The sequence below is a fragment of the Dicentrarchus labrax genome, unplaced genomic scaffold (genome assembly GCF_905237075.1).
Source record: "Dicentrarchus labrax unplaced genomic scaffold, dlabrax2021, whole genome shotgun sequence".
NCBI lineage: Eukaryota > Metazoa > Chordata > Actinopteri > Moronidae > Dicentrarchus > Dicentrarchus labrax.
Genome location: NW_026136719.1, coordinates 30,659,571 through 30,674,383, shown reverse-complemented (window position 1 = coordinate 30,674,383; position 14,813 = coordinate 30,659,571). Strand labels below are relative to the sequence as shown.

Genomic DNA, 14,813 nt, shown 5'->3' with positions numbered 1-14,813 from the left:
ATACAGACGCTGGATGATGGACTGGATTATTTTTTATCTGAGTTTTATTATTTTATTATTGTTTTTTGGAAAATCCTACTTTGTATGCCTTTTTAAAGGTTTCTGAACTATGATTGGTGCACAGCCCACTTCAACAGTGAAAAACAAAAAGGAAGGACAAACAAACAAACAAAAAATCATTTTCAGGTGCAATAACCAAAACTGTTGCAACCGTGGCCGAACATATTGTAATCATGTGGGATCCAATCTTTTATAGGAAGAAGTTGTTTGAGAAAATAGGTTTTCAGGACCTTTTAAATGTTCCATTAATACTATATGCCTTTCTTACTTCTTCGCTATTACTTCGCACCGACTTTTGTAAAATGAGTTTCTGTCATACAGCACCAAATAGGATTCTTTTATTGATGCAAGCCTAAATAACCATTTTCTAGTATTTCTTCCTAGTTTCTCTTTAGCCTCTCTACTTCCAATAAAAATAATCCATTAACCCAGAATCTCTATGTATAGTTAAGAAAAATAAAAAAAAAAACATGTTTATAAAGAATCAAAATGCTAATGCAGTCCTGTAGAGTTTCTGCCACATCCAGCTGGCAGGAGCTCAAAGTGAAATCGGAGCCTGTAAAAGGCTGTTGCTCACCCCGCTGCTGGTGTTTATTTACAGCAACAACATCTCTAACGTGTTGATGATGTATTCATTAACACGTGTCAATCAATAACACAGGAATATACATTAGTGTGTACCTTGTGTCAGTCTTCTCATTTGATTATGATGTTCATTCTCTGTTCCATCAGATCATGGACGGGCCGGGAGAGAATGACCCAGACCTCGTCCCCGCCTCCCACCCTCGATTCTGCGAGGCCATCAAGACGGACACGGCGGCTTACACCTCTCTGTTCACCAGAACATTCCAGAACAAAACCTTCCACGTGTACCGGGTCAAGAAAAAACGCAAGAAAAGCGCCAAGAGCTCGTCAGAGCCCGGCGCGACTCAGTAGCGGGAGCAGAAACCCCGTCAGAGGCCAGAGGGGAGAGAGATGGAGGAGAGGAAGAGATAAAAGCACTGAATCCTCACTGTTCCTCTGTCTCCTCTCTGCACCGTGCCCGGCTGTGATCATGCCCATTATTTTTTTAACACCTAGCTCTGTGAACTGTGGTGTTAGAGCAGTGGGCCAGTTCAAGCTTGGGGCTGCATTGTTTTAGTTAGTGGAGTGTGGAAGCACCTATAGGAGTCCTGCTTTGGGCTGTTCTGTCTCCACCCGCCGCTCTTCCAGCCCTCACTGGTGCAGATGAACAGACACAGAAACAACTATTAGACCTCTAAGCAGCGTCTGGAACACCACAAGCGGCTACTAATAATTTAGTTTCATTTGAAGTAGTCAGTGTTCTTTCTTCACAGCGTCATGAAAAAAACAAAATTAATTAATACTTCTCTTTCATACAGAGCAGGCTTGGGATTCAATAGCATTTATCTAAGTTACTCTAGTCAGGATCCTTTAAAATACAGTATATTACACATTAGCACAGAGTTCTTCTTTGCCAATGAAAATAAGGAGAGACAATAGATGAATTTTAAAAGTTAAGCAGTGATCTCTAATACCCCAAAATTAGAAAATATAACTCTGGTAGACCTCAAGAAATGATGTAGATCCATTTGGAAATGACCTAAATCTTGATTATTTTATATGAGCAGCAACTATTTCTTACTTTGACTAAACGGTTCCAACTCAAGGTGCCCTTATTTATACTGCATCAGTGGAAGACCTCAGTTGTAATGGTTTCCTGTCTCTACCAGAGAGTGGCACAGCAAATGAACCTTATACAATAGTTGGTTCTGAGCTTGCTGCTTTAGTGACTGCTGGAAGGGCTAGATGGTGAACTACTGTATATGTAGCTAACACGTGAGCTAGCCGAGAAAAGCAAGCCACTCGTCTCCCATTCTCCCAGCCTCTAGCTTGGTTTCCAACGGGACAGCCTCACACAGGAAACAGGAGTCAACACTAAAAATACATTTCTCTTTTGTGGAGCAGCTCCTTTGTCTGAGTAGACAAAGGAAGTGAAATAAAAGTAGTCACACAACTAATAAGCTATGATAGTTTCCTCCATCCTGGACTCCGCTCCCCCAAAGGTCAGCACTGTCGAGATTGCTTGCTGTTGGTCGAAGCCAGTATTGTGGAAGTTCACCTCAAGTTGGAAAATTCCCACAGATTAACCTCTTGGATCATGACTGTTCCATTTTTGTACAGCTTTCAAACCTATTGCACGACAACATCACCGATGAAGACCGTGTGTTGTGCTTGAAAGCTTCTTGCTTATTCCATACTAGTATTTTCCTGATTTGGGTCTTTTTAAAAAGCACATTTCTGTGTACCTGAGCTATATGTTCAGCTGCTGGGCTTTACGGGGGCCGTGGTCAGCTGTGGTGTCTGGGGGGGGGGGGGGACCAAAAGCCACACTGAATAAGTTTGACTGTTCGCTTCACTCGGATCAGTTGGCACTTTTTGTCTCGGCACATTTGGCTCCACGGTGATAGATGTTATCAATTACCCCCGAAAAGAAAAAGAGAAATAATGTTGTTAGTTTCGATTCCTGCCCGGGTGTTTTTGCTGTAAAACTGAGGTCAAAGCTGGTACCAAGTGATATTTGTGACACTGTTGTTGTTGTGATTGCTGTTACCTCTGTGATTGTCATCATCAGCAGCCTCAACCTTTTCTCTCTCTCTCTCTCTCTCTCTCTCTCTCTCTCTCTCTCTCTCTCACACACACACACACAGCCACAAACACACATGAATAATGTAAGTGGCGAGGAAATTGCAGCAGGCTGACAACGATACTGATTCCCTGCCGCAATCCAAAATAGTTTGTGTGAGAGAGAGGGAGAGAGAGAGAGAGAGAGAGAGAGGGGGCCAACACTTGCATATCAAACCGAGGCTTTGTGGTTAGAAAAGAAAGTGGGGAGGACAGAAAGGCTCATGTTTAAACAGTAGCAGAGGAGAGATGAGAGCGCATCAAAACACGGATTCACAATGATCTAAACCCCTTCCTCATTTTCTTTTTTCTGCTTTCGAACCAAAGGGAGAGAGCGGAGGAGGGTGAGGAGGAGGGGAGGTGATTGAAAGGCTGGAGCTGCGTCTGTAATTATGGGTTGGGCAGCCAGAGCTTCCTGCTACAGTGAGCCGTTCCGTGTGCATATGACACACACGTACACACACACATTTCCCCCCTCATCTCAGCCTGCCTATATCTGTACACATGTTAATAAGGACCTGTGTCTTTGATAATCAACACACTCGCAGACGCACACGGTTGTTGTGGGCCTTTGGAAAACATGTTGTTTGTTAACCGCGCAGTCTCATTGTAATGCGTACCCCCCCCCCCACCTTCATGTTGGATGTTTAATTTAGGAGATGTCTGATTGCTTTATTTGAGAGCCAAGTGATTCCATTATGTTTGCCTAATAAGAGTGTACTAATGTAATATTTTTTTCAGCATCCTTAATTTCCATACATAGTGGGATTAGTAGTTCATTCCGAGGCGCACTGTCTGCCTATGGTTTACTTAATGAAAGGGAGAGGAGATGAAGAAGGCCATTAACTTGTGCGCACATGTAGAATTCAGCTCAACACTCCATTCAGGCTTGTTTTTAAAGAAAAAGAGTCGATGTTGCTGAAATAGAATTGAAGAGAGGGATTTTCTTTGCCATAAATCAGACCAAAGGCCAAATCCAGTCAAATCTGCATCTGTATTCTCCCTTCTACAGAAATCTGTAACTGTTGTTTTCAGTCTTTGTATATTGCTTCATACACTATATGGCCAAAAATATATCAACACCCTCTCAATACACTCATATCATTCAAACCATATTTGCTCATTTGCTGTGGAGCTCTAGACGTCGTTCTGTGATTCTGAGCACTTCTATGACTCCATGTTGGCTCCGTAATGTTTTGACTTAAATTTTTTTTGTCCTCCTCCTGTAATAGGATTTTAGTTTTGAATATTTCTTTATTTGCATCTTGTACCATAGTTTTAACAACGTATTTAATGCTCCTGTAAACAGTTGTTGCATTTTTTCTGCTGGAGTAAACAAAGCTGAATGGTTTGAAAGCAGTTGCCTTGTTGTTAGTTTAAAAAGAAAAGTTTTAATTTATCCAATAAGGTCTTGGGACAGAATGGACCTGCCATGCTGAATTGCACCCTGAAGTTGAACTCCACTCTTATCTGGAGGTTTTTGGAACCTGGCTGCAGGGATTTGATCCAGTTCAGCCATAGGAGCAGTAGTGAGGTCGGATAGTGATACTAGGTGATGAGAATCTGAAAACTAATAATGAGGGGAAAGTGGGAGAGTATCCTGGGTAATGCTTGACAGGCAGATCCAAACTAATTCTAAATGTCTCATTTGCCAAAGTTTGGGTCAAGTTATCATTCAGTGTAAAGTCTCCCTCCTGTTTGTCTTCTTCCTGCAGTTGGATATTTGCTCTTCATCTGCTGAAAGTGGAGTCACTCACTGAAAACCTGATTTGAAGGGGTGGGGCCTATGAGCATGATTTGTGACGTCACAAATAGTTTGGTAATATGTAATATTATGTGGTAATAGTACTTGTACAGTGTGATGTAGAAACTGGAAGTCACCAGTGCACATCCACTGAGAATGGCCTTCACAGTGAAGTAGGAGACGTCTTGTGTCCAGCAGGAAAACTTTAGAAATGAATATTTGCATATTCTGAGATTCTGGAAGTTTCAATGAGGTAGGAGGCGGAGATGGATTTTAAAGGATTTTAATGTGAAAATGTTTCTTTTTTTGCAGAAAAAAATGAGGTCAAATCAGTGTTCAGGGGCATGTTGGCGCTGAAGCTTGAGATTGTTGATTTCACTGTAAGACATTTTGTATTAATGATGAACTGCAGTTCTGATGCATGTGCCAGTCTTAGACAAACCATTTGGAACCATGTGGAAGCATCTGAACAGATGATCCAACTGGACCAGTGCCATATAAATACATTGAAACTATTTATGAATGTGAAATTTCCATGTGGAGTATAAGGGTCTAAGTAGAATGTGATGAGGAAACACTATATACTGTGCACACATTGGTACTTCAGAGGTGGCTTTTATATAAAGGAAGTTCTTGGTACATTTTGATTGGCCAACATGTTGGTGACTCTTGAGTGCACAGTGAGTTAAATGCAGGGAACTGATGCACCTTAAAGGCTACGTAATTGCTGTGACCCCGAACATCGTCATCGTCACAAGTACTAATTCATTTAGTTTCACTTGACCAACAAGGACAGCTGTCAGAGAAAGCCATCTACTTGTGTTTATTTGAAAGAGGAATATTGCGTTATGTGTGAGTGCCTTTCGTAATTTTCTCCATTTTGTTCTTTTTTCCAAGAATCAACTAACATGTGTGGCTGGGTTTTCTACTGGAGGACGTTTTTCATATCAGAAATCATTCAAACTAGTAAATGTTTATTCTGTAATAATAGTTCTCATGGTACATTATTGGTGGAAGGGAAATGTCAGAGACTGAGTGGAGCCTGAAATATTTTCCAGTGTTCGATATGACACATCATGTTCAATGGCAGTATGATCAATAAAAGTTTTGTTGCAAAACAATGTAAATTCCTTGTTCGTCATTATGTGAGGCCAGAACCTTTGTTTCTTTTAATTCTTCACTTTCTTTCAGATGCAGTCACGATTCAGCAGTCACTGGTGCAAATAAATGAATTTTATTGAGAAAAAAAAGATCAAAGCAAATACAAAACACTTACATAACTGTCCAAAGCTCATCACCATCATGATGATAAAAAAGATATGTTTGGTTTGACTTTTTTTTTTTCTCAGAAGCTGCACATTTTTAAACCTATAGTGCTTTTCTTGACAAAAAGCAATAACTGTAATTAATCTATCTCTGTATTTACAAATGAGGTAAAAACATTAACTTTGTTCACAACATGTCTGCACCCAGAACACAACATTTAAGAAGCTGTTATATGGTACAAATGAATGGTAGTGGGAAGTGAGTCGCTGCTCCTTAACAGCTGCAGAGAGAGAACAGAAGCGTCTTCATCCTCCACTGTGCGTGGCTCAGGCTCGGGCCCTCGAAACAGAAATAAATAACAAGCATCTCCTCTCTAGGAAATCCCCACTCTATAAAAACGGGGGGAAAAAAGCCTGTGTGTCTTACTTTTCAGGCATCATCCCACCGCATACTGCACCCTCACCTGACCGCCAAGTCTCTTATTTTTAAAAGCCACATTGTTGCCTCTGCTTTTCATGTTTCTTGGAAAGCTGCAATCTGGGAATTGACTCTCCTGTCTTTTTTTTTTTTTTAAAGTACCCGCAATCCTTTGGTTTTTTCCAGCATGACAGCAAGCCATCAGCTCCTATTAGGATTAGTGGCCTGACGTGTTTTCAAACAGTCCTACCCTTTAACTGCTCTCTGCTGTCAGGCTCGGCTCTGCCAGCGTAAAGATGAATAAAAAGAGCGCTGCTGCTTCCAGCAGCAGAATACGGCGCCTGAAATGTCAGGTGAAGCCAGGGTTGGCTTTTTGGGAGAAGTGTGGGGAGAGGGAGGAGGTGTGGACACATGGCTTTTGTATTTATGCCATTTGCTGTGCAACAAACCGTTTCTGCAGAAAACCATTACTCCCAGCATCCCCCCCACATCTCTACAGCTCCCTGCTGAGCTCCATGGTGCACTGGTGGCACATTTCACCACCAAGCACTTGATAAGATGGTTCCTCTCTGCCTCCCTTCGTCATTTGCTCTCTGATTCAACCCTCTACCCTGTAATCATCGCTCTTATCAAAGGTGAAAAGAACAGGTCCTTTTCAGACTCCCCTCTTCCCCTTCACTGCCTCTTATTGTTCTTTGCCTTTTTGTTCTTTTTAGACAAATTGTCCTCACTGGTTCCACAACAGCAGGGAATCTTTTTTTGTCTACCAGGGGGAAAAATAAAGAGCCGTCAACCTGATGTGACAAGCCAAATAAGAGGAATGTTTGCCACTGTGCTGACTATTCACAGCTAGGATAATAACTGCAGAGTTATTTCTTTGCAATTTTCTATCAGTCCCCACAATCACAATTATCACACTGTTTGGGCCTGGAGTATGCGGTAATTTAGCGAGGGCCAACAGATAAATGTGTGTGTGGATTGCACAGCTCAGGCCTATATATGAATAATCATTATAAATCTCCTTCATCCTCGCCCTCTTTGTGTTTGTATTTATTGAGTAGTCACCTTGGAAAGGCCTTTGACATAGTTTGTATTCTACCGAGCAATTGTCTGTTAGAGTAGTCTCTCGCAGACGCCACATTTGGTATGCCTGAGGAAGAGTGTACGCGGAACAGAGCAACAGAGCAAGTATTTCCTCCCTCCCGCAGTCCGCACGTCCGCTCCCATTTCTTCATTACAAAGCTGTTTGAATTTTCGTGCAACCTTCCCCCGAGTGAGGAGGAGCGAGCGGCAGAGGAGTGCGAATGAGAATAGGAAATCACACTAAGACGAGGGCGCAGTAGTAAGTAGAAAGCTTGATGTCTTACAACCCACGGAGCGTTGAAACTTGAAACACCCAACCAATACAGAATTACTCAACCTAGCGAAAGACACATTACCAGAAAAAAGAAAAGGAAAAAAAAATCTCACCCTGCAACCCAGTGATGGTCGAAGCACTTTTTTTTCTCATACAAACATTGACAGAAGCTGTGTACAGCCAGGCAGCGAGAACACAATGTGTCCACTATATACTGAAAATCCAGACTTGTATGGGCTACTCAGTATGATCCCACTCTTCTTCACTGTCTTTTCATGGAACGGTGCAGTGTGGGATAAGAGTACTTCGTTTATTTACAAAGATTTCATCCAGCAGCAGTGTCTTTAAAAATATGTGTTGTGTGGCATTGACTTGCACAGGTATATAAAAAAAAAAAGAACATTGCCAAAAGATTTTCATGTCACATTTTAGGCCTTCAACTGACACTCATCCAGAGCTGCTCACAATGAGTGTTAGAAAATAGAGGAAATTTGGGGTTTTAGTGGCTGTGACTGGAACACATTTTTCCGACAGTGAAGCTAAGCTCCATCATGATGAGTAGCCCAGGTAGAGGGTGACGTTCTGAAGCCTGTAACCTGACTGGCAGGTTTGGTAACGTCTGCCCCTGCGAAATTGTCATCCAAGGTAGAGGCAGCGCAGAGCGACAGGCTCTTTTCACAGGGGCACTTTGATCTGTCTGTTAGGCCACCGTGTTGATTGACAGGGCTCATCATCCAGTAAATACAACACCTTCTGTGTCAGTGAGTAAGGTGTGCCGAGCGAGTCTCTCTGTCAGTCAGTCTCTCGCTGTTCTCCCGCCTCGGTTGCCGTTAAGCGTCCGCTAATTGATTGTTTCCGGACGGCCCGCTATCAGGGTCCTATCATCAGTCTGGTCTGTGTGTGTCTGTGAGCTCAGAGGTCGCTGGCCTCGGCTCGCTCGTACAGCGCCCGCAGCTTCTCAAAGCGGGGCCCCCACTCCCCGAGCGTCTCCTCTCTCCTTCCCTCCCCTGCCCCGTCTCCGCTGCTCCCTCCGTCCAGCCCCGCTGAGCTGAAGGAGCTCAGAGAGCCGGCCGGCGAGCCCCCTCCCTCTGTGGAGAAGACCTGCAGGGAGTCGAACGGCCCCGTGTCCGGATGCTGGTCGGCATCGCGTATGATCTCACACAGGTAGCGGGCCAGGTCCTGGCTGGAGAAAGAGAGGGAGCGGCGGGCCAGCTGGGAGGGTCGGGTTTGGCCCTGGGCCGGAAGTCTGGTGGGGGGGACGTCCCTACGGAGGCTGGTGGTGGTGGTGGCGGTAGAGGAGGTGGATGCTGCTGAGGGAGGCAGGGTGGTGGAGCTGGCTGTCCGGCTGAGGGGGTCCAACGGCTGGGCAGAGGGTGGGGCGGGCGCCGCCTGGTGAAGGAGGTGGTGATGGTGGTGGTGGGGAGGAGGAGGGTGGTGCAGGGCTCTGGAGCGGCTGTACTGCACCGACTGGGCCGGGCTCGGCTGGAGGGACTTCTGCAGCTCCGCCATGTCGTAGGCATTCTGGACACACACAAATGCGCCAAAGCAAAGGAAAAGTCCCAGTTAGCACAGACGCCATAAAAACGGATAGATAAGAGTGAGCTGGACTAAAAGAATGAGTGTTTAGGGGAGAGAGATGAGTCAGAAAAAAAATGAAATGTGACAGAGAGAGAGCAGAAAAATGAAAAGAGAGCAGAAAAACAATCAGCTCTCCCCATTACGCTTACTGTGAATGTTCCACCTATTTAAGTTTCCAATCTATCTCCATTTACTGTCTCAGAGAAGTCACAGTAATTTTGAGTATCTGTGTGTGTGTGTGTGTGTGTGTATTGTGTGTGACACCAAGAAGGTAAAGGTGGAGGTGATTCAGAAAGGAGACACAGGCCGTCTCTCTTTCTATCCATGTCCTATGTGCACTGGTGCATTGGGGTTTGGGAGCCGCCATTACCTTCACATACACTGTAACAGCCAATCACTTCAGTATGAATGTGATTCCACCAAAACTGTAACCACGGCAGCAGGGATGAAAAAACAAGGGGGGTGTAGGAGGAGGAGGAGGAGGAAGAAAAGATACACACGGAGGAGGTGTGGGTTGCTTTGTAAAACTGATTATGTGATGAGTGGAAAGCGCTGGTTTTATTCCTCCAGAGAGCTTTCAAACAAGACTCTTGAGAATTAACTGAAGCATCTGCTCTGCCATTGGGACTGTGTGTGTGTGTGTGTGTGTGTGTGTGTGTGTGTGTGTGTGTGTGTGTGTGTGTGTGTGCATGCATGTATGTGTGTCGTTCTGCAGGTGATTAACAGTAGGGAGGACAAGACCTTGAGGCTTTTGGGGTACTGGCAAGGTATATGTGTATGCAAGTCTTGTGTGTGTGTGTGTGTGTGTGTGTGTGTGTGTGTGTGTGTGTGTGTGTGTGTTGGCCACATGCGTTTCCTTCGATCAGAACCGTGATATTATGCAAGCTCTTAAGCGCTGTTGAGTGCTTGTGGGTTACAGTGGCTGTTGGAGAGAGGAGATAAGGATTTCACGTGGGCCTAATTAAAACGCTAGCGTACACACACACACACACACACACACACACACACATACACACACCTACGCACACACAAACACACACGCACACACTGGAGGATTCTATTCCAAATTGAATTGACCGAATCCACTATACAGCTGCTATCTTGCATCCACTGCTAATTGTTTCCAAAGTGAAAGTGATCTTCAAATGATGCAGCTGCAAACATTTCACATTAAAGGTTATATATGATATTTTAAATATTCGTATAGCAGCAACCAACTATTAGCTATGTAAACATACAGTGGAGTCATGGTGTCCTGAGCAGAGGGTGACGTCTCACTCCCTCTGCCTGTGTTGCTATCACAGCCTCTCTGTGGTTTGGTTATAAAGCTGGCCTGGCCATGCCGGAGTCCCTCTGTTTCCAACTGCAGTTTTTCTCATCTATGTTGGTGAATTTTAGAGAGTTTTAGAGTTTTATTTTGTTTCTGTTCACTTTGAATGAAGTTACAATGATATGCGTGGTAAAATTACCAGTTATGTCTATGGATTAAAGTGACCAAACCAGAGTTGGTAATTGTTGGAAGGAATAAAGTCAGTTTTAGTGAATTGTATTTTCTTTTTGTCCAGTTTGAAGTGTGTTTTACGATTATCTTCTTGGTTGGCAATGCAAGCAGAGTCCTGCACCGGTGGGCAGTGGATGAGAATAAAAATATGTTGTTTTTTCTGGACAAATCAGAAATGAAAATGATAACATTTTTTAACATTTAAATCAGTTAAATATGATCAAGCCTAATCAGCCACCAGGATTTTATTTTACTTTCTTTGACTTGGAGATCATTGCAGGCAACAGGTCAGTTCCGGTTCTGAGCTCTGCAGGTTTCCAAAACGGGACCCATGCAGGACAATACAACAGAACAATAGTTGTTTAATAGTGAGTATCAAATTTAACAGTGTATTCATGCCAGTAATGTGTTTCTGATTGGCTTCTGAAGTGTGCTTCTGGGTAAAAGTGAGTGTATCCCTACAAGAGGCCTCCTTTGTTAGCTCTACCACAAGGGAAATGGTAGAATATGTGTGTGCGTGCGTGCGTGTGTGTGTGTGTGTGAAAGAGTGGTGTACCTGGTCCTCCTCCCCGCCTCCCTCCTCGTCATAGTTGAGGACGTTCTCTCGGATGTCCTCCCAGCCGTCATGGTGGGCTGAGACGTGGTAGACGCCCTCCTTCAGCCCCTTGTAGCTCCTCCAGCGAGTGTAGAGGAAAATGCCCAACAGCAGCACTGCAGTTAAAGACACACAACAGTGGAGGTTCGTCAGTGCATCCATTAGCATTACAAATGAAAGGATTAGGATCCTTCAGCCAATTAAGGTGTGGCCCCAGAGAGAGGTGCTGTTTGATGAAGTTGGCCTTGAGCATCATTTGCCGAAAAATGTGATCTGAAATGCGATACGTTTTAGGGTTCAGCTGCTAACGATGCTTTAGGAGTTCAAGATAACAGGAGTTATTTTACGGATGATAACTTTTTACTTAAGCAGTGCTTTACACACACCTCCCTTCAAAACAGAGTCACAAACTTTCTAAGCATCACCCCCCCTTACCTTATTCTATATATACTGTTGGAAGAGAAACCATTCTCAGGGCAAACTTGCCGTGAGTGTTCCCCAGGAGACCAGTTCCACCTGAGCAGGTGTGAGCCATCTGGACTCGGAGACTGCAAAATCCATCTTGCAGTCTTTGGACCAATCAGTGTCCCTCGAGGAGCTACAGGAAGCTACGGCATGAGATAAAGGCGTGGTTTAACATAAACCTGGGGACGGGACCCCCACGAAAAACTTTAAAACTACAGACAGTAGTATATCGCAGCATTTCGTTTATTTCTGTAAAAAAAAACTAAGATTAGATTATTTTATGTATTATTGTATTATATTAATGTTATATATATTATATATTAGTTTATTTCATAATTCAAAGGGTGTTTTTGTTTATTTCATCAAGTCTCACACAAATAATGTAGTTAGTCCATGCTGTGAAAACAGTGCATGTCAAAAATGATTTCATATTTATAATCGTTTGAATGAAGGAATTTGCAAGAAATTTGGAATCTATGGAAGGAACTTTTCACTAAATATACATTTTTTTCTTTATATTTTCAATTCAGACCACCTTTCTCTTATACAGCATTTCTATCATTCTGGTCACGGTAACTCTCCAGTGACTGAAAAAAAACAGCAGGATGTATTCATACATACTTGGATGGGGTCAAAATGTTGCATTAGAATTATATCGGTATAAAAGTTTCCCCATTATCATGTTGAACAGTCATTAAATATTTAATGAAACATCATATCAGAGCTTCACATGACTGGCTCAATTGGCCAGTATCAGATTTTAATTACTCACATGAAGCTATTTAAAATGCAGATTAAAATAAGGATTCACATCCTCACTATTACAGCTGCCAATTAGTCTGTAGTTAAGGGTTGTTATAACTGTGTGACTGCATGACAGGCCCTGTAGGCATACAACATGCTTCAGATTATAGCCAGTGTTGGCAGTGCTGGCAGTGTTTGGTTGTAAGTGACATTATATTCAAAGAATTTTAACGATGCCCTGGCCAGCGGAAGCACAGACAATTAGTGTCTGGATGTTTTATTAGAGCTACTAAGTATACACTCCCATTTTGACAGCTTTGAAATGTGAATCGTTCACATTTTACATGCACTCCAGGAGGTGTTAACATTAATAAAAACAAATGTATGTGGTAGAAAAGAAGAGGAAGAGCTCAGAAAACGTGGCTGCTTTCAGTTTCTCTTCAGGAAGAAAAAAAGCAGATTGTCAGCAGCGCACCCACACACACATACACACACACACACCAATCTACATGTATTTCCCACTGTAGCGTTGCTGTGACCTTTTCCGATGTCTAACAAATCCCTTGCGCCTTGTCTCATCCCTATCACCTCCTGCCTTAGTTAACAGTTTACAATTCACCAGCCTTCCCATAACATCAACCTCCTTTACACCCACACAAAGTCCTGGTTTCACTCTGCCATTCATTTCTTTCACTCTAATTCAGCTCTTTTTTTCTTCTTAAATCAAACAACTGGATCAAAATGCCTTTTTGACCTGCAGAAGGTGCAATGTTGAGACAATATTTATTAATTAATACCGCATTACATAATTCATTGAGCTTGAATGAATTATTTCCTGAGTCATACACTGTCTTCAAACCTGTTTGTACATTAGAGCTGTGATTAGTCACACAACGCAAACAATTTCAACTGGCAGCACTAGAAATACCCCAGCTGTTAAAATCCTATTAATCTGTGGTGAGAAATCATTGCGAATAATCTGCAATCTCAATTCTAACATCTTTTTAAACATACGCTGCTGATCTTCTTCTCCATCAACCTCTGCTTTTTCTTTTCCGTCCACACATCTTTCTCCTACATCACAGCTAAAAGTCAGCAGCCAATCCATCATGTAAGCACACCAAAATATGGCACTCAAACTCCCCGTGAATTGATAACACCCCATTAAACAGCCCACCCTCTGACAACTCTGTAAGAGTAAATCCGCTCAGCCAGAAACCAGCTGCACAGTACAGGAGGAAAAATCAATATTCATTTACTGTCAACTTGTCCCCCTCACCACAACTCCAGCGTGCGGCAGATTTATAAGATGAAATTGTTTCAAGAGATTCACTGTTTCATTTTTAGAGTGGTATTATGGCTTTAATGGCAGTGAACAAGCAGGGGTAAAACAGATAGGGAAACTGAAAGACGGACTTGTGTTTTATCACTAGACACGTGACTGGCTGCTGCTGCAGAGAGTGGCCTTGATGTTAGACAGGCAGTGAATTGGCAAAAACAAGTTTGCGGGTTGAATGCCCTACCCCGACTGCAATGGTTCTCACTTACTGTGGGGTGCCCTGAGCCTCCCAAACAGAGAAAGACAAAATAAAATAAAAAATAAAAACAGTGTTCAGAAGCAGCTGGTCCTGCAGCCTGGAGGTTTCCAAAGATAATCATAGTATGAGACTGTTTAGACTATGAGACTAAATGCTGAAAATAAGAGCATTGAACAACGAGATAATGACTTAAATTAAATTCACTGAAAAAAGAACAAATAAATAAAACTATAAAGACTTATCACCTGTGGGTGAGTGAGTCGTTGTTTTGGTAGCACGGTCAAGAGGATGTACATATAATGATGTTTCACTGATAGACAACACAGAAAAAAAAAAACTCCACCCACAAACTGAAGGGAAAAAGAAGACGGCCAGCGAGCAAACACTAATGGGAAATATAGACCATTGACAGGGTCCAAGCATATTGCGAGCATTTGGGTCCTTGCTTCTTACTTAATTGACAAGCACTTGAAAACACACCACATGCACATGTTGGCAAGTAGGACTCGACCATGTTGGGATTCGAACCCTGAACGTTTGTATCCTTAGAGAAGGTGACTTATTGACTGCACCACTGCGGAGAAAACAAGACACTTTCTCACAAGTTGAGGCAATGACTTCACATGTGCTGGGGTATTTTTGCCTCTTTAAACTTACAACAGTCAAAATGTTGGTGAGAAAACTAGTTTTGGCCATCAGTCCAACTGGTAAAAGTATACTCACCAAGTTAATTGCTGGGATGTGGGAAGGCAGTGATATTGCTAAAAAAGAAGTCAGCATGGCAGCATGAGAAAAACAAGCTGCAAGATGATCATACAAGTTTTTAACGAGACCCAAGTTAGCCAAAGTTATGTTTTTGGAGA

At 42.9% G+C, this 14,813-nt stretch overlaps 2 protein-coding genes across 5 annotated transcripts in view; one reads left to right on the top strand and one right to left on the bottom strand.

The window, feature by feature from the left end:
- Window positions 1–5,616, top strand: part of dpy19l3 (dpy-19 like C-mannosyltransferase 3) — a 58,838-nt gene extending 53,222 nt beyond the window's left edge. For all 4 annotated transcript variants that reach the window (XM_051380627.1, XM_051380626.1, XM_051380628.1 and 1 more), the window contains one exon: window positions 793–5,616. In XM_051380627.1, coding sequence (XP_051236587.1) covers window positions 793–996 — 204 coding nt within the window. In that variant the 3' untranslated portion in view covers window positions 997–5,616. The remainder of the gene's footprint in view (window positions 1–792) is intronic.
- An 84-nt stretch (window positions 5,617–5,700) lies between these two features.
- Window positions 5,701–14,813, bottom strand: part of si:ch211-186j3.6 (neural-cadherin) — a 275,261-nt gene continuing 266,148 nt past the window's right edge. The window contains exons 36-37 of the mRNA XM_051380620.1: window positions 11,165–11,319; window positions 5,701–9,050 (exon numbers count right to left, since the gene is read on the bottom strand). Coding sequence (XP_051236580.1) covers window positions 8,442–9,050; window positions 11,165–11,319 — 764 coding nt within the window. The 3' untranslated portion in view covers window positions 5,701–8,441. The remainder of the gene's footprint in view (window positions 9,051–11,164; window positions 11,320–14,813) is intronic.